Genomic DNA, 25023 nt, shown 5'->3' on the forward strand with positions numbered 1-25023 from the left:
TGATGTTTTTCCTCTTTATTTAAAACTTTGTTCCCAGTCACACTTCACCTAAGGTTGGACATAGATAATATCTACCTGGATATCAGTAAAGACCCTACTTTTAATTTTTTTATTTATTCTTTGAAATCTTTGTACATGTGCACAGTATATTTTATTATGTTTCCCATTTACTCTTTCTCCTACAAACCACCCCTTCCAACTCCACATCCTGCTAACAAATACTCCATAGAAAACATTTTCATGACTTCAGAATTCTATTGATTTCCCCATAAAACGTGCTGCAGCACATACAATAAATTGCATCATTGGGTACATATTGATGTTTTCTCCCTCATCACTGTTGTTCTAATTTGCCTTATTTTGTGGTAATAAACACAATGCCTTCAAGCACCTAGAGGAGGAAGGAGTTTATTTCATCTGACAAGTTCATGACTGAGGAAAGTTAGGGCAGGAAACTGGAGGAAGGAACGGAATCAGACCCTGGATAGAAGCTGCTTCCTGGCTTGCTTCCTGGAGTGCATTCAGCTGCATTTCTTATGCCACCCTGTCGCCTCCCCAGAATTAGTACCTCACACAGTGGGCTGGGCTCTGTTACACCAATTAGCGATCAAGAGCCCCTCCCATCCCACTCCCAACACATATACAATGAGGACTGCCTGGTCTGGCCTCAATGGAAGAAGATGCACCTAGCCCTTGAGAGACTTGAGGCCCAAGGAAATGAAGAGGTCTGGTAAGGTGAGGGTGGTGGGTGGACTCCTCTTGGAGACAGGGGAGGAGAAATGGGATGGGGAACAATCAGAGAGTGGACTGGAAGGAGGATGATGACTGGACTGTAAGAAAAGATTAAAGCAGCAGCATCTGAAAAAAGTAGAGATCAAGAAAATGCCCTATAGACATGCCCCATGGGACAGTTTGATTCTGGTAGTCCTTGCACTGAGGTTTCTTCTTCCTAAGTGTGACAAGTTAGCAACCAAGTCCACCTGTCACAATGGTGTCCAGACTTTACATATATATATGTGTGTGTGTGTGTGTGTGTGTGTCAAAAAAAAAAAAAAAACAAACACATTGTCATGTCATCTACAAAGTCTACACAAGAACTGCTCAATTGAGTTACCAAAAAAGGGGAGGGAAAGTTGCAGTAAAAAAAATCTCATAATGTCTTGAGTAACTCTATGATTTTGTCTCAGGCCACACTCATAGCTATCCTAAGCTACTTGTAGCCAATTTGGTCCTTGTTGGATGTGCCTACCAGGGTAAACTCCATGAAATTACTGAATGTTTTATGTTGTGTTCAGCAGGATATTCTTAGGAAAATACAGTCCCAACATGTATGACTTTCTTCTTCTTTCTAGGAGAGATTTCCTGCTTTTATACTGGTTACAGTAGCTACTCCATAAGTAGACTTGTGTCTAGCAGATTCATAATTTCCATAGCTTTGCTTAGTATCCACAGTTTCTTCCCTAGCTCAGTTGTGATCATCTGGTACAAAAAGAATTGTCCTCTTATTTATTGTGATGATGAATATATTAAAACATTATTTTATAGTTCCATGGGATTCTTGTTTGCCTCTAGTAGAGTTTAATCTGGATGGAAAAGGGCACCAAAGAGGAATGGAAAGGTGAAGGTGATTTACTGAAATAGTCCTTGTCAGCCATAAGTTTTCCAGCTTCTTTCCAGGGGAGAAGAAAAGAAAGAAAATGAAAGATTTTCATCTTTAGAACTGTGACATATTATAAAAATTGTTAGTAGTAATTACTCTTTGATGGTCATACTTTAACATTCCATTGGTGGCATTTCAGAGACATGATAGCCACTGGCTGTGAAGACAAAAACGTCCGTGTCTTTTATGTAGCCACGAGCTCTAATCAGCCCTTGAAAGTGTTTAGCGGGCACACAGCAAGAGTGTTCCATGTTAAGTGGTCTCCTCTGAGGGAAGGAATTCTCTGCAGTGGTTCTGATGATGGGTATGTATGTTTGAATTCTAATTTTCCTGTCCTGTAAATCATAAACTTACAGTTTCCCAGAAATGCATGTGTAGTATTAAAAAATTATTTATGGAGAGATAGAAAATAAGTGCTTAGTGCATAGATAACTAATAAGACAAAATAAGTATTAAAACCTAGTCAAATCCTATCTGGTTTATACTACTGCTGTATTCCTGATTTTTTTTTTGTTTGTTTATTTTGTTCAAGGTAGATGCTTGTTTCTTCCTTATTATCAAGAATGTTAATAGAAAATGATTTTAAAGTAAAAGAAGATCTGAAACAAATCTTTATTAGGATAATTTATAACTTTTTGGTGTTTGATGTAGAAAACATTTGTACTCTTGTGAAAACTGGCATGCAAATTGACTATAAATCTTGGCATAAAGCAAAACATATTAGAAATGAGAGTAATTTTATACTTCTTACTCTTAGCAAGAGTTTCTGCAATTTTACGCTTGTATTTTCTTTCTTGATGTAGTTTCTTTAGTCACTATTTAAAGAGAAGATAAAGTTATGTTAAAAATAATCTTACTTTGTACAAGTCATAGTACTAAATGCCTCCAGATTTATATTGAATAGCTGGAGATTCTCGCCTTCACTCTTTTGGGTTCAATTCCAAATAACTAAAAAAAAATTATTTGAAATGTGACTTTCAGTATGATTATTGTATGAAGTTGAATATATTCTCATTGATAAGATTATTCCAATCTTTCCACATAAACTTTAATACTAAATTTTATTCTGCATGAAAAATAGTATCATCTTATAATTGTCTGAGATGTATTCTTTACAATCATCATTTTACTGATTTATGATGCAATTATAAGTCTTTACTAAATTTAGCTTGGTATTCCCATAGTAGTCATCATTAGCATAGATGACATTTATACATCTTGAATGTGTCTCCCACACGTAAAGCAATATATCCTCAATATGCTAGTTAGTCTTTATAAATGTAGCAATTCATATTAAACCCCTTTTGTACGTATTTATTTATATACATCCTGAAACATTTTATTTTCTTTCTTTTGACTTAAAATCTTTCATGGGATACATTTTGATCATTTGCCTTCTCCAGCTTCTTTAGCCATCTTCCCTATCTTCCAACTTCATGTTCTCTCTCTCTCTCTCTCTCTCTCTCTCTCCCTCCCTCCCTCCCTCTCTCCCTCTCTCCCTCCCTCCCTCCCTCCCTCTCTCTCTCTCTTTCCTATCTCTCAAAGCCAAATGAAAACAAAAGAAAACCCAAAACAAATACATAAAAATACTATGAAAAAATACCAAAAATAAATTTTCTGAAACACTATATTTTCATTTATTTTCTTCTGTTTTCTTTTTTATTAGATATTTTCTTTATTTACATTTCAAATGCTATCCCGAAAGTTCCCTATACCCACCTCCCGCCCTGCTCCCCTACCCACCCACTCCTATTTCTTGGCCCTGGTGTTCTCCTGTATATTTTCTATCGGTAATAAAATATCAGTAAAATTAAGAAAAAACATTTGGGAATAGATAGACCTAATAGATCTCCTTTATGTCTGCTGTAAGAAAATTCACGTGTATGAGACATAAAACGCTTTTTTAAAAATTGTATTGTTTTCCATGAGTGGGTGCTTTGCTTGCATCTGTGCACTGTGTGCGTGTTTGGTACCCAAGGAGGCCAGAAGAGGGCACCAGATCACTTAGAGCGGGAGTTACAGGTGGCAATGAGCCATCATGTGGTTGCTAGGAGATGAATCAGTATCTTCTAGAAGAGTACTTCCTTTTAACAACTCTGAACCTTCTGTCCAGCTCCATAAAAATGCTTTTTAAACACGCTAAAAAAATAAATAAATAAAACAAACAAAAAGTTGTGTTCCATTGACACAATGTTAACATTTTGGATTAGTTATAATTTAGACATAAAATTGTCTTTCAGCTCTGTTCGAATCTGGGATTATACTCAAGATGCTTGCATAAACACTCTTAATGGACACACCGCACCTGTGAGGGGGTTAATGTGGAATACTGAGATTCCATACCTACTAATCTCTGGAAGCTGGGACTATACTATCAAAGTGTGGGATACTCGAGGAGGAGTTTGCCTAGATACTGTGTATGATCACGGTGCAGACATTTATGGTAAACTCTTTTCCATGTACTTGTAATTTTGATGTCATTATGATGCTTATTTTTTTGAACAATGCAATATTTTAAGTCAGCCACAGTATTTTATCTTGAAATGACATTTTTTTTTCCACAATGGAGTAAACACGTGTTTATTTTTTGTAAACCTGTTAGAGTCACCGCAACATAGCCAAAGAAGATGCTAGGGATTATTCAGATGAGGGGGTTAATTAGCATATGGAACTCATTCTACAGGAATTGAGTTTCTGTTACATGTATGTGTGGCAGGTACATATATGCAGGTTGGATCCTGTCAGTTCCCCTACTCTCCAGGTCATGGAACTAACAATAGTGCTGATAGAATTTATTTAACCATTATCTTATTTGGGGGGATTGCGGGCAATGTTTGTTTCCTGAATATAACAATTGTTAGTTCAATTAAGCGTGTGATGGAAAGCAAATTGCCCATTTGTGTTTATATTTTCTGTTATTCTTAAGCCTTGCAGTGGGTAAGTAGACATGTCCTAGAGAAAAAGGACCAAATGCATGCATTTACAACTGTGTGCTTTCCTTCAAAGGTCTTCTATTTGAGCTTGTAAAGCCCTGCCCCTGGGTGAAGAACTGCAGGCAGGCTGACTGCTGAGAGGAAGAGAGTCAGGGTTTTGTTCCAAAGATGAATATACAGTCAGTCATCCAATCTCTAATGGTCAGCCCTAAACACATGTATATACGGGCAACACAAAATAGCATCAGTAGGTTACATGTGTATACAAACACACATATGTACATATAAAACAATCACTACAGAAGAATATATCTGAATCTGGGCAGTAAGGAGTGTTGAGGGGTGGAAAGCTATAGCACACACTGGGCAGTAAGGAGTGTTGAGGGGTGGAAAGCTATAGCACACACACACATATGTGTGTGTGTGTGTATATATATATATATATACACACCATTTTCTGTTGTCTGAAGTTAAAGGTCTTTTCATTTTGAAACCTGAACTTTCATTTATTCATCTGTTAATTTATAGATTTCATGAACCCTAATGGAATTACAATATACTTACTGCCTAACCAGATGAAATTTTGTTTTCTCATACTCATACATTTCTAACTATATTTACATAATACGCTAAGCAATATATTACCTTCTTGTATTAATTAGATACAAGTAGAAACTGGGCTCAGAGAGCCTCTGAGTTACTCACATTCCTTCATAACTTCAATTTTGTCATAGTTTAATAAAAAAGTACATATTTTCTAAAAGAAGCATTTCCTAGGCTTATTTCGGTTAAAACAGGCTTGTTTTTTTTTTTCCCCCACCAGGTTTAACTTGCCATCCAAGTCGTCCCTTCACGATGGCTTCCTGCTCCCGAGATTCTACAGTGAGACTCTGGTCATTAATACCTTTAATCATCCCTTTACAAATAAATATTCTGGCAGACAGATCTTGGGACGAAATTATCGGAAACACTGGTATTGAATATGTGCATGTACTTGATCTTATCTTTAAATAATATTTCCTGAGTAACCGTCCTCAGTGAACCGTATCTTTTCATCAGATAGTGCGATACGACAGGACTCTCTTCCTCTACTCTGTGGCAAAGTGTCAAGAGACATTAAACAAGAAGTCGAAAAGCTAACGTGCAACCCTCGGGTGAAAAAGCTAAGATTGTTTTCAGAATGTTTATCAGTAAGTACTATAGGAATTATACTTCTTCTGCCATCTCATTAGCCGTCATGAGCCACCACAACTCTTATCTTTAAGCTGTTTCCTGCTTACACTACCCATCCCAGCTCAGTACATGAATTTTAACATTATCTGCACAATATTAGAGAGCAGATCTGAATCCAGAAGAAAATAAATGAGAATGTGCTTTTAGATTGCTGTTACTTTTTTTTAAAAAAAAAAAAATCAGAGAACTGTACGGTATGATACCACTGAAGAGATAAAGTACTAGGAGAATTTCTTTTCTGTGCCATTGTTTTTGATTACTCAGTACCTCCTTCCAGCCTCCAGGTGGCAGTGACAACTTGTGGAACTTGGTGTCCGTGATTAAAGGACAAGATGACAGCTTGCTCCCTCAGAACTACTGCAAAGGAATGATGCATTTGAAGCACCTGATCAAATTTAGAACGGTAAGTTCTATACAGCGCACAAGTGCGTTATACTCAAACCACAATTTCCGGGTTTTATCTACTAAAGGAAAACTGCTGGTAGGCTGAAATAAACACAGAAAAGATAAAATAGTGAGACCAATACTGGAAAATATGAATGATTTAAGAAGAGGTTAAGGTGGCCATGGATTCTATTAGATTGAATTCCAGGAGTCTGCAAGTTGAATTTGGACCCCATGAAAAGTTTTATCTTTACCCTGTGACCTCAGGTGATTGTAGCCTATGAACTCTGTGACTTTTAGTTACCTTATGTCTAAGAGAATATACTTCATCAACAATAAAATAGACCCTGGGAGTTAAAAATCAAAAAGCAACAGTTTATATATTTTAATAAAATATAAATAGTTCAAACAGCAAGAAAATAATACTAAGAATAAGATTTGATGATTACCTTCATAAAAAGAGAATTCTAAAGTCACAAATGCCCGACAATTATTTTAGAAGCACACTTACAATATGGGAGATTGGAGAGCATTTTTATATATCCAACCAGTTGTATCCCAGCACCGTTGGCCTCTGGAATTCTAAATATCCTACAATGAGAAAGGGTAAGGACAGTAAGAATAAGAATGGGACTTCAATTCTTTCTCTCAAATGTATGTATTATGTATGTAAATGTAGATATTCTGGGACAATGAGACAGACTGCTTCCAAAGTGCTTACTCCATGAACTGATCAAAACATTATATCCTACAGATAAAAAGTATCACACGTATCACATTTAGAGGACGGAGAAATGACTCAGAGTTAAGACCACTGGCTGGTCTTCCAGAGGTCCTGAGTTCACTCAGCAACCACACAGTGGCTCATGACCATCTAAATTGAAATCTGGTGCCCTCTTCTGGTGTGCAGGCATACATGCATGCAGAATACTGTATACTAAATAAGTAAATCCTTTTAAAAGATATATCCCATTCAAACATTTAACTTTCAATAGTGCCTGCTTTAAGAGTATCTGTTCTTCTACTCATTTCTACACTTATAATTTTTTTTCAGTCAGAAGCCCAAGAACTAACGACAATCAAGATGTCTAAATTTGGTGGTGGTGTTGGCGCACCTACTAAGGAGAAAAAACTGAAGGAAGCTGCTGAAATCCACCTGAGATTAGGACAAATACAGAGATACTGTGAACTCATGGTCGAACTTGGAGAGGTAGTGTGCTATTCAAGGAAAAGTAGTGTGTCTAACATAGCAGCCCACACGGGAAGGACTAATTCCATGTAGACGTTAACTCTGCCACATAAAATCCCTTCTCTGCCACATAAAATCCCTTCATGTCAGGTGTATACCCCACAGAACCAGTAAAGTGGGGTCTCCAGGCTAACACAGAAGCCCCACTTAGGAATACCTATGTCCCATGCCAGACCTACAAATCATAAACTCTGGTGTGCAGTTCAGCCATCCATACCGGCTTTTATTAGCCATCCTGGATATTCTCATCTATGCTGAAGTCAGAAAATTGTTTCCAAGATTTTTAATGTGCATGAGCTGGCTCAAATGCTCAGAGCAGGATCTCTTCTGCTTCTCACAATGAGACTTATTCAACCACATGACAGGGACTTTCATAATTTCTAAAGAAGACTAAAGTAACAAGCACAGATTTCACAAAAGCTTAGAGTGCTATGTATAAATACAATTTAGAAAATAGCCTTCCCTTGACAGGTGGGTACTGACTGAAATGAAATATGGAGAGAGCAGGGGCTTCTATTCTCGGACCTGGGAACTGGTTACATGGTTATGAAAGTTCATTGTCTTTTACCTTCTTTTAAAAAAAAATGTGTTTAGATGAGGACAAGTTACTGCTCTATCACAACAAAATAAAAGTTACGGTGGCAAGAATACAACACTTTATCCCTTTTTAAGAGCCTCTAGGTTACTGACATGTTTATTAAGAACCCATGCACTGGGCCTGGAGAGGGCTCAATGGTTTGGCATGTTTGCTTCTCTCCCAGAGCACTCGAGTTTGATTACCTCATGCTCACAACCACCCATAGCTCCAGCTCCAGGGGATCTGACCCCTTCTTCTGGCTTCTATGGGCACCCACAGTCACGTGCCCAACACTTACATACATAGACCCGTAAATAAAAATCTATCAAAAACACAGAAACATATAAAGAACATTAGTAAAAATTAAACATGAAATTGGTCAAAGAATATCAAAATGCAACTTAGCCCACTTTTTTATAACTCTTGATTCACTTATAGTTAAACAGTGATTTACAGATTGAACCAAAATAATAAAATACCCTGGATTACTAAAAAGGTACTTAAAAGTATTTAAAGTACTAAAATTTTTTCTCCTCTCATAGTGATAATTTGATTAAATTTTAATTTTTCAACAGAGCCTGAAAAGTGACAAATGTGGGGAGAATGGTGAAATTTTTCATGGGGGTTTACTTCTATTTGAATATATGTCCTCTTAAACTCTCTTAACACATTCTCAGTTGGGAATCTATCTATGAATTTGTATGGTTGGTTTGCTGTACACGTTCTAATAAGCTTGACAATCCCTGAAATTCTTCTTGGATTCTTCAAGAGTCTGAGTGCTTATAAGTCCTTGTCATCCCCCCTTACACGCTCCACGACAATAACGTGACACTAAGGGATTAAGGGAGCATTTGACCTTTGAACTTACAAGGGTTTTTGGGTTTTTCTGTTTTGTTTATTTTTAATTGAAACAGCTTAGTGAATTCAAAGTTCATCTACACTTCAACTTTTATCCTTCCATTCCCCATACAATAAAGACTTTTTTTAAAAGTAAAAACATATTTAAGGTACCTTTTTAGTAACATGATTTAAATATTCACTTTAAAAAATGATTCATTTAAAATTTAGCATATCATACATACCAGCATACATGAAAATGTATACATACAAATAAAAATAAATATATTATTTATTTAAAATTTACCTTATAGTCATTAAGTTAATTACCAGTCTTATAGCCTTAATTGCACTATAAATCCTAGTGTTTTGAAAAGGATTATATAAAACAAAGTTTTTATTTATGCAGTGATTTCTTAAAATTTTTCTCTTCCAGTACTTTATTCGACCTCAAACCCATATTTGCAGTAACAAAGTGTTGGTTTAATAATGAGCTTCTTCATATGCTGTCCAGGTTACAAATGACAGGTTTTCATTTAAAGGAAGTGATGATGGTAAAAAAAATTTATACAACAAATAAAATGATAAAATCATGGCATTTATTCAACAAAAACTATTCCTCTTTCTAACTTTATAATTAGATTTTCTCAGAAATTATACAATTTCATTTTTTTATTTTGCATAAGTTGGTATTTGTTCCCTTTGGACTGTCCTGAATAGTTTACAAGTATATTCCTAATAATTTAATAATTTTGAAAATTATTTATTATTAACACAAATCCTAAGAGGTCTGCTTAGAATTGTGTAATGCTATCTCAATATGTGTATTTCTGTTCTTTGTTCAATTTTGTAGTGGGACAAAGCCCTATCAGTTGCACCTGGGGTTTCTGTGAAATACTGGAGAAAGTTAATGCAGAGGTAAAGCCGACAGTCCATGTCCAAAGCATGTGTCCAAAAGATGACTTAAAGTTATATGTTGACATAGGATGAGTATATAAATATATCACAAGTTCTTAATGTTTCTTATATCTATGTTATATTAAATAGTAAAATGATTTTGTATCTGCAACTTTAATAATTAGATGACTTGGTTACAAAGCGTTTGGGTATTCTGTTTATCAGTTTCTCCTTATTAATGGAAAAAAACAAAGTCCAGCAAATTACCCAATGTATAATTGTATATTATCTCACAATTCTTGATGTCAAACATCCGATCAGCTCATTGGCAGTAAAACAGTGGAGGTTCTAAGGGAGATTTTCTGGTGGCTTCCACAGTCTTCAGCATCTGCTAGCTAACAACATATAACTGCTCTCACTGGCTTCATCCACTTTGTCTTATTGCCAAATACATATTTTGCTTAAAAATGTATTCATGCTTGAGTTTAGGCTAACCTTTTATAGGGTACAATCCCCTATTAATTTAGTAAGGTACATAGGGAAATATTGTATTTCATTATAAGATTGCATTCAAAGGTTCCACACGTTAGGAGTTCAGTGTATCCTTTTCAGAGCACATTTATCCTCAGAACACAGTCTATCTGATCTGCCACTGAGCAACCGCTTATTTTATACCTGGTGCATGTTAATCCCTGTGCTAAGCCTTACAGTACTATTAGTTACCCTTCTTTTGCTATTATAAAGAGAAATGTGAGAGTATTTTTCTTTTTAGATAGGCTTAGAAAAAACTCTGTGGCTAATCATGTATATAGTTAAGATTAATAAAGGCTAAGCATGAAGACTATAAGGATGTGTACAGTCTGCCATGGGATAGTATCGACTGTTGACTAACAACCCTGTCTTCCAAAAAATGGATAAGTCTGAGCCTTCAAAGCTCCCAGAATGCCATAGCCTTTCTATATGAAGGATCTCACTTATTAATGATACTATTCCCATGAATGCTTAATAAACTCAAGTTAATAGTGACTTATCCTATAAAACACGGCTTTGCCTCAATGTAAACTTCAGTTGTTTAGGACCAAGGTATTGTCACTCATTCATTGATAATCGCAGGTAAAACTAAACAGTATTTGATCCTTCGTGCTTATCAGTGTACTTTTGTAACATCTGTTATCACATTAGTTTTAAATACAGTGTTTTTAATGGTCAGTCTATAAGATAAAGGTTAGCAACCTTCAAATATATTGTAAAAGAAGACAGCTGGCATAGATTTACACTTGTCTAATTACAAATCAACAGAAAGTAAAAGAGGGCACTAGAAAAAGTGTTTGAAGACTAGTCACTAGAGAAAAGGAACTAAAGAATGCTGTAGTTGGAGTATAGAGTCTCAGGGGTCAGTGCCTAGTCGGAGTGGAAAGGAAGCAAGCCTTAACTGTTCTCAACCTTTTGAACATTTAAGGTTTTTGTCTTGATCCTAAGAGCAACAGAAGACATTAATGGATTTTAAATAGGGTAGAAAGTGACCAGATCAAGTATTCATATTGAAAATTCACAAAAGATGAAGAATATGGCTGACTGAAGAAGGTCAGCAGCAGATAGGAGAGCAGCAGATGGCATCTGCTCCTTCTCCACTGAAGGAGTGGCAGCAGAGCTGCATTGGAAGAAGCAATAGGGTAGAAGTGATGGGGAAGAAGAAGACAGGCTGACCGCTCTGACATACTTAGCACTGGAGCCTTACACAGCGATGAGGAAGAAGACAGGCTGGCAGCTCGGACATACTTAACTGTTAAAATGAGCTGGCTTTAGTAATAGACACTAGAGATTGCTTAAATATTTCTTGGCTTTAGGCTTGAAAATAAATGGACAGATGTTTTGGCTCTTGACTGATATTTCAAAAGAAAAGTACCAACAAACCTTAGGAATGGTTGAGTTAAGTAACACAAACTATCCTGAGCTCTCTTTAAGGTGCTTGGGCTGAATATTTCCTTGTTATTTTCATAGCAATATAAAATAGGTACTATTACTTATTTAGCCCATACAAAATATTTGGACCATATAAGGATATTATTTTTCTTAGTAAAAGTTTTTAAAAAGTCAAAAGCTTCGGGTACTTAATAGATGAAGCAAGGTTGGAATGAGTTGAATAGGACAGGGAGAAATGAATAGGCAGATTGCAAAGCAGAAAATATTTCCAACTATATTTATCTTCAAAAACCAATAAGCTGGCTTTTTCTTGTATTTCTTAAATGTTACTCAGTTGTTAGAGTGGTTTCCCATAATGCACAAAGCCCTAGGGTTGATCTCTGGAGTACTATAAATTGAGCATGTCTGAAGCCCCAGCAGTCTGGACATGGAACTAGAAGGAACATATATTCAGGCTTATTCTCAGCTATATAGTGAGTTCAAGATTAGATTGAGTTACATATAACCTTTTCTCTAAATAGATAGGTAAGTGACTAAATAGGTAGATGATAGATGCATAGATAGATAGATAGATAGATAGATAGATAGATAGATAGACTGACTTAAAGTGTTTCAAAAGAAAATCAATAAAGTATTTTATAGAGCTTTTATTTGCATTCTATATATGATCTACCTTTCAAATATACTTAAGTCTTTATAAAACCTAAAAAGTTTAGACATGTTTTTTAAAATATCAGTCCAGTTGACAAATGTTAAAACTAACATTTTAATTAAATGTAGCATAATAAAGGTTGTCCTTATCTCTTTAGGAGAGCTGACCAGTTAATCCAGGAAGATAAGGATGAAGTCATTCCATACTGTATAGCCACTGGGGATGTGAAAAAGCTCGTCAATTTTTTTGTGTCCAGGGGTCAGCTTAAAGAAGCACTGCTTGTTGCACAGGTACAGTCACCTAAGCATGCTGGGTAATATATCGGTGGGTGGCTATGAGGAATGGAGGAAGTCATGTTGGTCCATGTCCATCCTGGGATGGACAATCACAGATGGCTTCTTGTGCTCAGCTCACTTTCCCAGGCTTCTGCCTCAATATTCCTAGTGTGTTCACATTGAATTTATTCTAGGCTTTTTATTCAAACAAGGGTGTCTCAGCTGACAACTGTCTATGAGCTCTAAACATCTCACTTAAAGTTTGACCAACTATTTCTTGTTACAGTCACTTGACAATTTATGTAAATTCTCACAGTGTCGTTAATGTCTCCTTATAAAAAACATTCTAAGGTTGTTTACAAGATATACTATAAACTTCAAACATGGTTTAAGTATAATTTGTTTAAAACAATAGCCTGGCATGGGCAGAGGGCCTGGGAAGGGGGTGACACTAAGCAGCCCACCTGTCTTGGCCACAGTGACCAAGCTGAACAGAGTTTGCTCCTCTCAGTTAACCGAAACTGGAAACAAAGCAGCATACTCCCTTTTCAGAAAGGAAAAGAAAGATGCCTTAACCATGTAAGAGAGACGAGTCAGGCTGTGCCCTGGCGGGCAGCCTGGGACTGGCTTCTAGTTTAGAGTCACCAGCACATGGCACCTACACATTTTTGTTTTTTGTTTTTTTTTACAGAAAAATAAAGAATCATTTGTTTTCAGATTTTTTTTTAACTGTAGATAAAAGTTAGTAAGAATGAGGCCTTCCGTGTCTTTCTTTTTTCCTTAGCTTTCTTTTCCATATGTTTTGCAAGCAACAAATTTTTGTATGAAAGTCTCATTTTTGTTCCTGTTTCTAGAAAAAAAAATAGCCTGGGTCCAGCAAGACAACCCAGTGTCTAAAAGTGCTTTCTACACAAGCCCCACATCCTGTGTTGGATCTCTGACACTCTCACAAAGCTCTGTGGTTGCTGTGGTACATATCCAAGCACTCTTACTTCAATATAGGAGGCTGAGACAAGATAAGCAGCAAGAAGTTAGAGTGTGTGCAGCACAGTGCAGGGACAGAAACTAGAGAGTACACTTCAAATCAAGGTGGAAGCGAGGAACTGACATCAGTGGTGTTCTGCATGCCAGTACACACACACACAGGTACACCCATACACATAGTTACACACACACACACACACACACAGATACACACAGACACACACAGACACCCATACACACAGATACACATAGATAAACACACACACATACACATAGATACACACACACACACACACACACAGGTGGATAGTAAATATGTCATCTTCCAAAAATAACCTGATGTTGGTTATTGAAAGAACCTAGTGGGGAAACCTCCACTCTGTTCCCGATTCAGCGTGCACCCAAATATCACTAACAGACCATCTTGATGTAAAATTACGAGGTAGTTTAATGGCGGAGCTCCAGGTCAAAACGTTTCTCACGCAGAAGACAGTGGATTCAACCACGAGGCTTGGAAGCTAGGGGTTTTTATAGAAAGGGGGCTGGGGCTGGGAGAGGAATTGGCGCAGTTTCACATGATTGGTTCATTTAAACATCAGCAGACTGTACATGCAGATCAAGGTAACAGCAGAGCATCTGGTTAACATTTAACTTAGGTCAGAAGGGCAGGAGATAGGGAGGCGCCAGTCCAGTCCAGACATGTCATTCTCTTTATCTTTATGGCTAAGTAGCCTCAGGAATGTCTTAACGACGAGTCATGTCCTGGCCTGTTCTGCTATGTTCTCAGCTCCAGGTTTCAAAGCTCACACACAACTCTTTGCACTATTTGACATAAATTACACGAATCACAGGTCTCAAGTTTTATTTTCTTTCATTTTCAGTATTAGTGAATGATTAATTGAATCTCCAACTGTATTCTAGGCTGCCTGTGAGGGAAATATGCAAAATGCCCATGTTTCTACACCAAAAGGAGCTTCAAACTCTGATGATATCCACAAAGAAGACTTTAATGAGTGAGTGATGTTTCACACCATTGTTTTATGGTTGTTTTCCGGTTAGAAGTGTTGAAGGTGAGGTAGTTTGGCCTTCTTTTCTGAAATGAGCACTTGATGTCTAGTCTCAATATATCCGCTGCTGTCCTCTAGTTCCATGACAAAAATCCATGCCTATGAATGAAAACTGTTGAGCAGGTAGACACAGCCTCTACACACTCATAGAGCATCCAGAGGGAGACCAATGGGGACACCTAACTGCTTTAAAAACAGATCAAAACAGGAAGTGGAAGAGGGTGTGGCTTTGCTGTAAGAAGCAGAATACACACTATCAAAGACCCCCAGGTAGCCCCTTTTTGAAAACGTCAGTGCCTACAAAACCATGTGTTATTTTTAAAGAAGAAATCAAATACTTGTTTGCAAAAAGTTACAACTTAAAATTTTGTAGACTTTCAACTTTTTCCTTAGATTATTTTGCTTATCTGTCTTTCCTATGACTATTCTATCAGTTTCTATTACTTTCCAGAACATTTTTTTGAGGCTATCTACCTTGTAGCAAACAATTGTGAAATGTCAAACACGTGCTTCTCTATGTGTCTTAGCTGGTGTTCTTTGGTTTTTGTTGTTGTTGTTGTTGTTCTAAACTTGGAATGTTAAATATGTGTACATGCCACATTATGGATATTAACTAAAATTTGAAAAGTGTCTTTTTTTTTTTTTTTGGTTTTTTGAGACAGGGTTTCTCTGTATAGCCCTGGCTGTCCTGGAACTCACTTTGTAGACCAGGCTGGCCTGGAACTCAGAAATCCACCTGCCTCTGCCTCCCGAGTGCCGAGATTAAAGGCGTGCGCCACTGTCATTTCAACCTTGATTTTTGTAAAGTCAGCCTATACCTCTTACAAATCATTCAATGCAGAATAACAAACAAGATGCCAAGGACCAGTCTCAGCTTAGAGAGGGTGTCTGAGGAAGGGGTGTCTAGGAGCTGTGAAACTAACAACTCGAAGTCTAATAATCATTGGTCCACACTATGCTCTAGTGGAGACAGCTTTCCAGCCTGCTTTTTCTCTGGTTTGCTTTCTTTCTCTCTGATCTGCTTTCTCTCTCCAAACAGCTCTCTTTTTATTCTGCTCAAGACAGTTATCAAAGCAGCTCTCTTTTGCTATCTCAAAATTTTTTCTGAATAGCACATCTCTTGCAGATCACAAGGCCAGCCCTTTATTTTCCACAGCAATTCAGTCATTTACTCCAGATTTCCTTTGATTATCTTAGGAATCAGCATTCTGTGATCCCAGCCTCTTAATTCTTAGGAGACAGCAAGCACACATTTTCTTTTAACATTGCAAAAGAATTTAGAGATCTACCTGCCACTGTTAAGCATAGACAATAAGCTAGCTGGGTGGGACCTCATCCTGAAATTGCCATTTCTACCACACCTGGACCTAAATCAGCTCTTCCCCAGGCTAGCCCTGAACTCAGGAATCTGTCTGCCTTTGTAAACACAAACAAAAAAATGTAGCTGGGTGGGATCTCCTGTGATCTCCACTCCCTAAGTATTTTTATCTCCTTAGTATCTTTCTGACAAGTTGGCTCATAGTGTAATTGTCTCTGTTCCTTTAGATTCATAAGCTGCTCATATAATTCATATTGCACCCTTATTTTGTACATAGTTGAGAAATTATATATACATTGAACTCATGTTTTTAGAGTTCTTTTTCCACATCCTTAAGTGCTGTTGTGTAGGTTGCAACCTTTACTATATTGCTAAGAAATTAGCTACACTCTCGTCTCACAGACTCATGCTGTCTCTGATTAACATGGAGTTATGAATGTTAACAGGGAGGATGTTCCTTGGAGGAACATAAAAATATATACATTGTTATGCAAATAAGCCTTAAGCCAATGGCAGCCATCTACACTCCTGGAAGCCCACACCAGAAGCAGGGGCCATGTCATTCTGTCCCCACCAAGGCTGTGCTGGACCCAACAACAACACAAGCCTTTCTGTTGACACTTAGAGAGACCAAGACAGGAAAGAGCTTTATACCATACTTTCTAAAAGATTGATCTACTGACTACAACCTTAAATTGGGTTTTAATCTAAAACAAGGGTGTAAAATGAACTCTTTGGCTCTTTCTTTAACATGGCATCAATTCACATTTATGATAGAATTACTAAGGTAATATTGAATACTTTTTTTTTCTTTTGCTTTCTAGACTCTTACACAAAGTCATAAATGAGCTGGCCGAATGGTATTTTCAGGATGGCCGAGCTGTGTTGGCTGCATGCTGCCATCTTGCTGTAGATGATATTGAGGTATAACACTTCAACGTGATACATATAGCTGAAGAGTTCTTAAATGTATTGTGGTGTTTGACTGGGCAGGGGCGAGGAGGCGGGGGAGGGGGGAGATCAGATGGCATCTAGTGTTGCATGCCTCCAAGTCTCTTGGTGAATTATCACACATACATACTATCCACTATGTGCTTTCATGTTTTATCTATTTTTAACCAGATAAATATTTGTAACAACATAGGCAATAATTTACTACTGTTGCATAATCTATAAGAAGCTGGTTTGTTTGTTTGTTTGGTTGTTTGTTTGTTTGGTTGGTTGGTTGGTTGGTTGGTTGGTTGGTTTTTCGAGACAGAGTTTCTTTGTATAGCCCTGGCTGTCCTGGAACTCTCTTTGTAGACCAGTCTGGCCTCAAACTCAGAAATCCGCCTGCCTTTGCCTCCTGAATGCTGGAATTAAACGCATGGGCCACCATGCCCGGCTATGGCTATAAGAAGCTTTTAAGATCTCATGTTTTCCTGTGATGATGGGGACTAGATGACATGTTCTCATAACTGCTATTGGGTTCTATTAACTAGCATTATAGAAAATGAATTATAAGATTTTAAATTCTAAGTTGCTTAATAAGTTTTATGTCCCATAGTCAGCATCAATTTTTCCATCTGAAAATTGAAACTATTTTTGCATAGGTTCTTTATTGAAGTATTATATTCAATATATTTAAGAACAATGAGTATCTATGGTAATGTTAGTTTATCTGCTTATGAGCTTGAATGAGAATGACCACCAGGCATCTGTGCAACTGAAGGAACTGTTTTCCTACAAACAAGCTTGCTATGGCATACCTGATCCGTGGGAATGAACTAGAGCTGGCGGTATCTGTGGGCACTGTCCTAGGAGAACCCGCAGCCCCAGCAATGCATTATGCCCTGCAGCTACTGGCAACAAAATGCATGATGATTCCAATGTGGTAAGAAACTTTTAATCAAAAGAGTAATTTCACAGTTGTGGCATGCATTTTAGAATACTATGGACTGCTTTTGAAAAGATGTGAAGAATATAGCATGTGTGATTATATCACTTTATATCTATAATATCTGTGCCATTTATCTGTGTATGTATATATATTTGAGATATCATTGTGAGAAAACTGTGGCAGGGTAATGAAATCTAACCTGACCCTTTCTGAGGTAGCTTGGTTATAATTGTGTAATGCTTCAAATGTTAAAATATTCATAAGACAATACATGGTACATTTTTCACATCTCCTCCTATTATTGTCATATCTTTTGTCTTACTTCAAGGTCAAGAAACAAAATTACCTTGCTGAAATCTTAGAGACATCCTTGTTCAGACTCTGTACTTTCAAGAGGTAGACCTTCCAAGGGGTTAAATGAAAATTCTTATTCAGTTCTCCATCTCCTCATTCTTAAGGGCAGACAACCAGTGATTATGTAGGCACTTTCAGCTGTCACTCAATAGCTACTTATTGACAAACATTGACTACAGAGTGTTTTGTTTTGTTTTGTTTGAAGTTAGAGAGATGACCTAGCAGTTATAAGTATTTGTTTCTCATACAGAGGACATTGGTTCAGTGGCCAAATCACATGTCAGAAAGCTTAAAACTACCTTTAACTCTACCTCCAATGCCCCCTTCTGGTCTTTGTGAGCACCTGTACATACATGGTATACATACTTACATTTAAGCACAAACCTTCACATAAAATTGAAAAGTAAATACAAGTCTTCAAAATTTTACTTATCTTTCTCCAAAATACATAAATCCTGAGAAGATTCTAAACTTTCTAATGAGGATATTGGCCTCTTCCTAATCCACACCTCATGTGAACAGACTGGGAAGATGGACCTTTGTTGGTCACTATAGCATGCGATGATGGTGGTGATGATGATGGTGATGGTGGTGGTGATGCTGATGACTTGGATGCAGCTAACAAGTTTGAACCTCTTACTGGGTGCCTACCAATAATTCAAATACTTTATATGTCATGAACTACTGGATCCTGTGAAGCAGATACTGCTTTGTCAGAAGACGCACTGGATCATGATCCAAAGTAACAAGTACTTAAGTATGTGACCTTAACTACTAAAGTGAATCACTGCCGTGTTGAAACATTCTACTCTTTTCCAGATCTTGGAATTTGAGAGTAAACTATTATTATCATTATTCTAGTTGCTCATGTCTTATAGTGATTTAGGAGCACTCTTCACTAACAAAATATAGTGGTACCCTGCGATAGGCTCAGATGTTTCCAATATCAGCTGTCCTCTGAGAGTCTCAAATGACTCCCATCCTTCTCAAAAACCTACAGCAATCAACTATGTAGTTGTTTTATCTTGGCCGATCAAAAAGTTCAAAATGTAACCCAAATCATCTCTTTAAAAATGTAGCTGAATCCATGCTCATAGCTATCATCTAAGCTGAATGAAATATGAAATATTTTTAAAGAGTATATATATATATGCATATATATGCATGCATATGTGTATGTATTATATATATATGTATATCTACATATATGTGATTATATATACACACATATATGTAGATATACATATATGTAGATAGATAGGTAGATAGATAGATAGATAGATAGATAGATAGATAGATAGATAGATAGATAGATAGATATGTGATACGGGTGTGTGTGTGTGTGTATGTGTGTAACCTTATATATATGGAGAAGGTTGTATATGTGAATTAAGAATTATAGATAAAACACCCATGGAAGGAGTTACAAGGAGACAAAGTTTGGAGCTGAGACGAAAGGATGCACCATCTAGAGACTGCCATACCCAGGGATCCATCCCATAATCAGCCTCCAAACACTGACACCATTGCATACATTAGCAAGATTTTGCTGAAAGGACCCAGATATAGCTGTCTCTTGTGAGGCTATGCCGGGGCCTAGCAAACACAGAAGTGGATGCTCACAGTCAGCTATTGAATGGATCACAGGGTCCCCAATGGAGGAGCTAGAGAAAGTACCCAAGGAGCTAAAGGGGTCTGCAACTCTATATGTGGAACAACAATATGAACTAACCGGTACCCCCCAGAGCTCATGTCTCTAGCTGCATATGAATCAGAAGGTGGTCTAGTCGGCCATCAGTGGAAAGAGAGGCCCATTGGTCTTGCAAACTTTATATGCCTAAGTACAGGGGAATGCCAGGGCCAAGAAGAGGGAGTGGGTGGGTAGAGGAGTGGGGGGGGTATAGGGGACTTTTGAGATAGCATTGGAAATGTAAATGAAGAAAATACCTAATTAGAATAAAATTTTAAAAAGAATTATAGATGTATCCATGTAACAAGAAACAAAAAGAGGGCATGAGTTTGAGAGAGGGAAGGGATTCATGGGAGGATCATATTGAGGAAAAGGTATAAATAATGCAATTCTAATTTCAAAAAGTAAAACTATATATTTGAAAAGAGAAAAAAGTAAAGATAAAATGGTTGCTAATTGCTAGCCATTATTGTTTTATCCATGTGTTCAAATTATTTCAAGCAGCTAATATCTGTCATTCTTTCTTCTAATAAAGTCACACTTCCCTCACCTGGCAACTCCTCCAGGCATACCTCCTTTGCAAATGCCAAAAATTACTCTACGAAGTATGATAATTTTCACAAGAAATTCATATATAGCTATTGGAATCCTACCATTAAAAATTAAAAATTATTTAGTTTAAGGAAGCTCGTCATTATTTCATAAATGAAAACAGTTAAGTGGTTCATGTATTTTACATTTACCAGTGCAGTTTTGTTTGTTTGTGGTATTTATGATGTTTGTCTGATACTCACATTCAATGTCTTCTCTCCAGCTTCCCATCTGTTGTATACAGGTACTGGCTAGTTTTGTTCTTATTAACATGTTACTGTAAAGCACCTAAGCATAGAACAATACAAATAGTTTTTATAGCTTAACTGTATGGCTTAATACTTAAAAGTTGTACAGAAAAGAGTTGTACTAACTATGGCTCTGTACAATGCTAAAAGTTAACTAACTCTGCTAAGCAAAATATACCACATTATAATAATGAAAAGGAAATTCAGATGGTTTAGGTGGCCTCTGTTTTGTTATTGAGTACACAATAATGGACTCAGTTTTGAAGAAACAGTGAAATAAAACATGAATATAATTGGCAACTCTTAATAATTTTCTTTCTATATCAGGATGTAGTTTGTAGGGACAAGTGAGACTTTATTTGCAGTTGTTGGGAATTTTAATATAGTTTTAGTATAGTTGTTTTCAAAGAATAAAATCAGAATGCAATCTTGTATCCTCAAGTACATTAATTTAAAAATATTATTAGGAGTGGGAATATGACTCAGCAGATAAAAAGGCTTGTATAAATATGATGAGCTGAGTTCAATTCCATGATGGAAAGACTATGTACACGCACAGACATACATACATACCACACATACATGTACCACACACATACCACACACAGACACACACCACACACACACATCACACATACACACCACATACACACACACACCATACACACCACATACACACACACACCATACACACCACACACACACACACCACACAAACACACACCACACACACACCACATACACACACCATATACACCACGCACACACCACACACACACGACCATACACATAGCACACACACACATACCACGCACACTATTAATCTTGTTATTAGAAAGAACAGTAATTTATACCTCCTAAAAAGAATAGGTAAACTACTTTAATTTGGAGTTTTAAAAACTTACCTGATTAATAGTAATAATAGTATAGGGAATTTAAGCTGATATAATGATATTTTATTGAATTAGTGATTGGCTAGGGAGAAACAAAAGAAAAATTATTGTAGTTGAAATATTTTATGTAAAATTTTGTAAAACACTTCTAAAATGATTTTTAATTCTAAAAATTTGATGATAATCCTAACTCAAATTGCTACTGTTTTTTTTTTTATCTAGGGGTGGGGGTAGTTGGCATGTGTCTTTACTAAAAGTTTGGATTTGACAACAATGGTTGCAAATGATCTCTATATTTATTCTGTATTCTTTATATTTTTCAAAGCATGTCTTATATATTTAAAAATTAATTGATCATATAAATGATCAAATGCTCTAATTTACGAGTCCTGGGTTTACAGCTCTATATACTATCTTTTAATATATTATCTGTTCTAAAGACACACAAAATATACATATGTAATCTTGAGCCACTTGAAATTTAGTGTTTTATGAGTTATAATACTTGAGACAAAATATTCCCCTACTGCTTTGAAAAAAGCTCCTCACATCTTTTTTCACAATGTTATGAAGTCCATGTCATTTTATTCTTGTAAGCAATTTTTTTGTTTTGTTTTTTTTGTTTGTTTTTGTTTTTCAAGACAGGGTTTCTCTGTGTAGCCCTGGCTGTCCTGGAACTCACTTTGTAGACCAGGCTGGCCTCGAACTCAGAAATCCGCCTGCCTCTGCCTCCCGAGTGCATCAAAGGCATGCGCATCCATGCCCGGCATTGTAAGCAATTTATTACACTAGTTCTAAGCTTTTAAAATATTTAGCAACTATATTTCTTACTTCAATTTCTTCCTAAACCTTAAAGGAAAAACAAGCAAAACAACATTAGTCCAAAGAGTTGAAATAGCTAATGTCAGAGTGAAGGCTCATAGAACTTCCTTCTATTGAGAAGAATGACAAAGAGGTTAAGTCTGTTAGCCTTCACTTTACCTTAGCATTTTCTCCAAAATCCTATTTACAACTGTTTAGTCTGGTAGAAGATTCTTCTCTAATGATAAAATTGAATGCTATAGTTTAGGAACTTAAGTTACACAGATTTGGCATTTGAAAACTTTTGTGCTTTCTGCAACCCATACTTGGAATGGTGTGATATAAATAACCAAATAAGCATTGTAGATGGATAAGTCAGGGTGGTAGAGTGTGTCTCCTTTTTTTGAACCATTTTTGGATCTATTTTTGGATCATTGACTCAATGGAGTTTTCCCCCTTGTTATACAAACAGGAACCTGGCAGCTGATCTTCTCTTGATGACGCCTGGTAGCGAAGTCCACTTAGTAAAACTCTGTGCCTTCTACCCTGGGTGCATCGAAGAAATCAATGACCTTCACAAGAAGGTAGCCAATGATATAGTAATGATCTAACCTGGAATGAAATACTATGATTTTAGTAATTTTTGATTTATTTAAATAGAAACTCATGCCCAAAACTAAATAATGGCTTTCTGATAATTCCTGTTAATTCAACAAAAGTGATAACCAAAAGAAAGAATGTTTATTTACTTCTAGATCCAAGCCCAAATTTTAGAAAGAAAGGACACACAGAGAAGTAAAGAATCTACACAAATTAAAGATGGAATGAGAATTTCATCCCCAAAATGTCTGATCAACCCATAGTCCTTTTATGGGTCTACTTTGGGTCTGAGATTTCTGTACAAGTTAGAACTCTATATTAACTGCTCTTTTTGCGTGTTTGTGAGTGAGGGCTCATATATGTACATGCATGCACACATATGTACACAAGGAGGTCACAGGTCATTATCTGAAACTTTCCTCTATTGCTCCCACCTTTTGTTCTAAGATGGTCATCCATGAGACAGTAGCTCTCACTGGTTGTCTAGACTGGCTGACCAGCAAGCTTCAGGAGTCATCTTGTCTCCAGCTACGCAGTTTCTCTTACTGACAGGTGGCAATTTGCAGTTACAAAGAAAGAAGTAATTATTTTATCATTTATCTTTAAAAATAACCTAGTAAGAATCTTAAAAGAATTGCAAATTTAGACTTTTATATAAAAATCAGTCATACCTACATTAAATTCTCAAAATGCATATCTACTCATCAGCAGTTCTTAATAAATCATATAGGGAAGCTGAGGGCAAAATTGAGTATAAGAAATCAAGCATCACTAGTCCAGTCTCAGTGAGAGTCACATCAGCCTGTGCTGCCATTGTTCTTTTTGTTATTATTATTATTAGATATTTTCTTCATTTACATTTCAAATGCTATCCCAAAAGTCCCCTATACCCTCTCCCGCCCTGCTGCCGTTGTTCTTATTCCCTGACTATAAATAGTCCCTAGCTTAACTAATAAGAGTGCCTGTCTGAACTTTATATTGTTCCCTAAGATTTTTTTACATCTGAGCCAGTTGAAATAACATTTCAACCTTGCTTCATTAGCAGTTCTATTTTTCAAAATGTTTTCTAAGGGTGGTGGTCATTGATATTGTGAGTGCCAGAGATACTGCCAGTGAGGGACTGGAAGCCCCCTTAGAGTTTTCATATAATTCTTAAGAGGGATGTGATGGCAGCAAGAACTTTATAACAGCATAAAGTTCTCCAGACACATAGTCCTTGGGGCTGTGCCACACTGAAGCTGTGGTGACCTGTGGGCTGCATTCCATGATTTCTAAAGCCATTTGTCATTTTTCCTGCATGTCCCTTGGCAAGTATAGATGTGTTATGGAATAAATCATATCTGTTATTATGGAAATATTTATGAAAGGATTAATATTCAGTTCCAACAGTAATTTGTGACATTACTGGGGATTTTCAATTATTCCTTATATACTTTCTGTTATCTGAATTTCTGTCTCAATTTTGCTATGGGCACTATGGAAATGAATCAGTGGGTAAGGGTGCCTCTCATTTCTAATTAACTGAATTCAATTGCTGTTTCCTATACAGCAGAAGGAGTAAAATGTTACATGCAACTTGCCCTCTGACCTCCACACGTGTGCTATGCCTCATTAAGTATACACACAAAGCAAATACATAAAAATATAATAAAAATCAAAAGAAAAGCAAAATCTTTGAAATAAAAATAAATAAAAGTTATCTGTGTTTCATTTTTGTAGACACCAGTAGAAACTCTTAGTTAAAGATGCATGTGGAAAGAGGCACTAGGACTCTTGTCTTGATATGCATTGTATAGTGTTTAAATATATGTTAACTAAGTCTCAGAGGCAAGAAGCTCTGGTGTTATCATGCAGGGATAGGGAGGAGAAATGACCTACCTAAGTTTATACATCCTGGCTTATTTAAATCAACAAAACAAAATCATGTATTTACAGGTCACAGTGTGACATTTTGATACATACATATATTAATTCAAAT

At 36.6% G+C, this 25023-nt stretch overlaps 1 protein-coding gene across 3 annotated transcripts in view; it reads left to right on the top strand.

The window, feature by feature from the left end:
* Positions 1 to 25023, top strand: part of Wdr17 (WD repeat domain 17) — a 95460-nt gene that overhangs the window by 60296 nt on the left and 10141 nt on the right. For 2 of the 3 annotated variants that reach the window (XM_021170445.3, XM_029480270.2), the window contains 13 exons: positions 1800 to 1964; positions 3901 to 4103; positions 5417 to 5566; positions 5653 to 5783; positions 6104 to 6229; positions 7265 to 7420; positions 9727 to 9791; positions 12503 to 12635; positions 14526 to 14617; positions 16814 to 16913; positions 17723 to 17862; positions 20727 to 20747; positions 22918 to 23029. In XM_021170445.3, coding sequence (XP_021026104.1) covers positions 1800 to 1964; positions 3901 to 4103; positions 5417 to 5566; positions 5653 to 5783; positions 6104 to 6229; positions 7265 to 7420; positions 9727 to 9791; positions 12503 to 12635; positions 14526 to 14617; positions 16814 to 16913; positions 17723 to 17862; positions 20727 to 20747; positions 22918 to 23029 — 1594 coding nt within the window. The remainder of the gene's footprint in view (positions 1 to 1799; positions 1965 to 3900; positions 4104 to 5416; positions 5567 to 5652; positions 5784 to 6103; positions 6230 to 7264; positions 7421 to 9726; positions 9792 to 12502; positions 12636 to 14525; positions 14618 to 16813; positions 16914 to 17722; positions 17863 to 20726; positions 20748 to 22917; positions 23030 to 25023) is intronic. The other variant, XM_029480271.2, reaches the window with a different exon arrangement.

This window comes from Mus caroli, unplaced genomic scaffold (assembly GCF_978045245.1).
Source record: "Mus caroli unplaced genomic scaffold, Mus_caroli_1 scaffold_10, whole genome shotgun sequence".
NCBI lineage: Eukaryota > Metazoa > Chordata > Mammalia > Rodentia > Muridae > Mus > Mus caroli.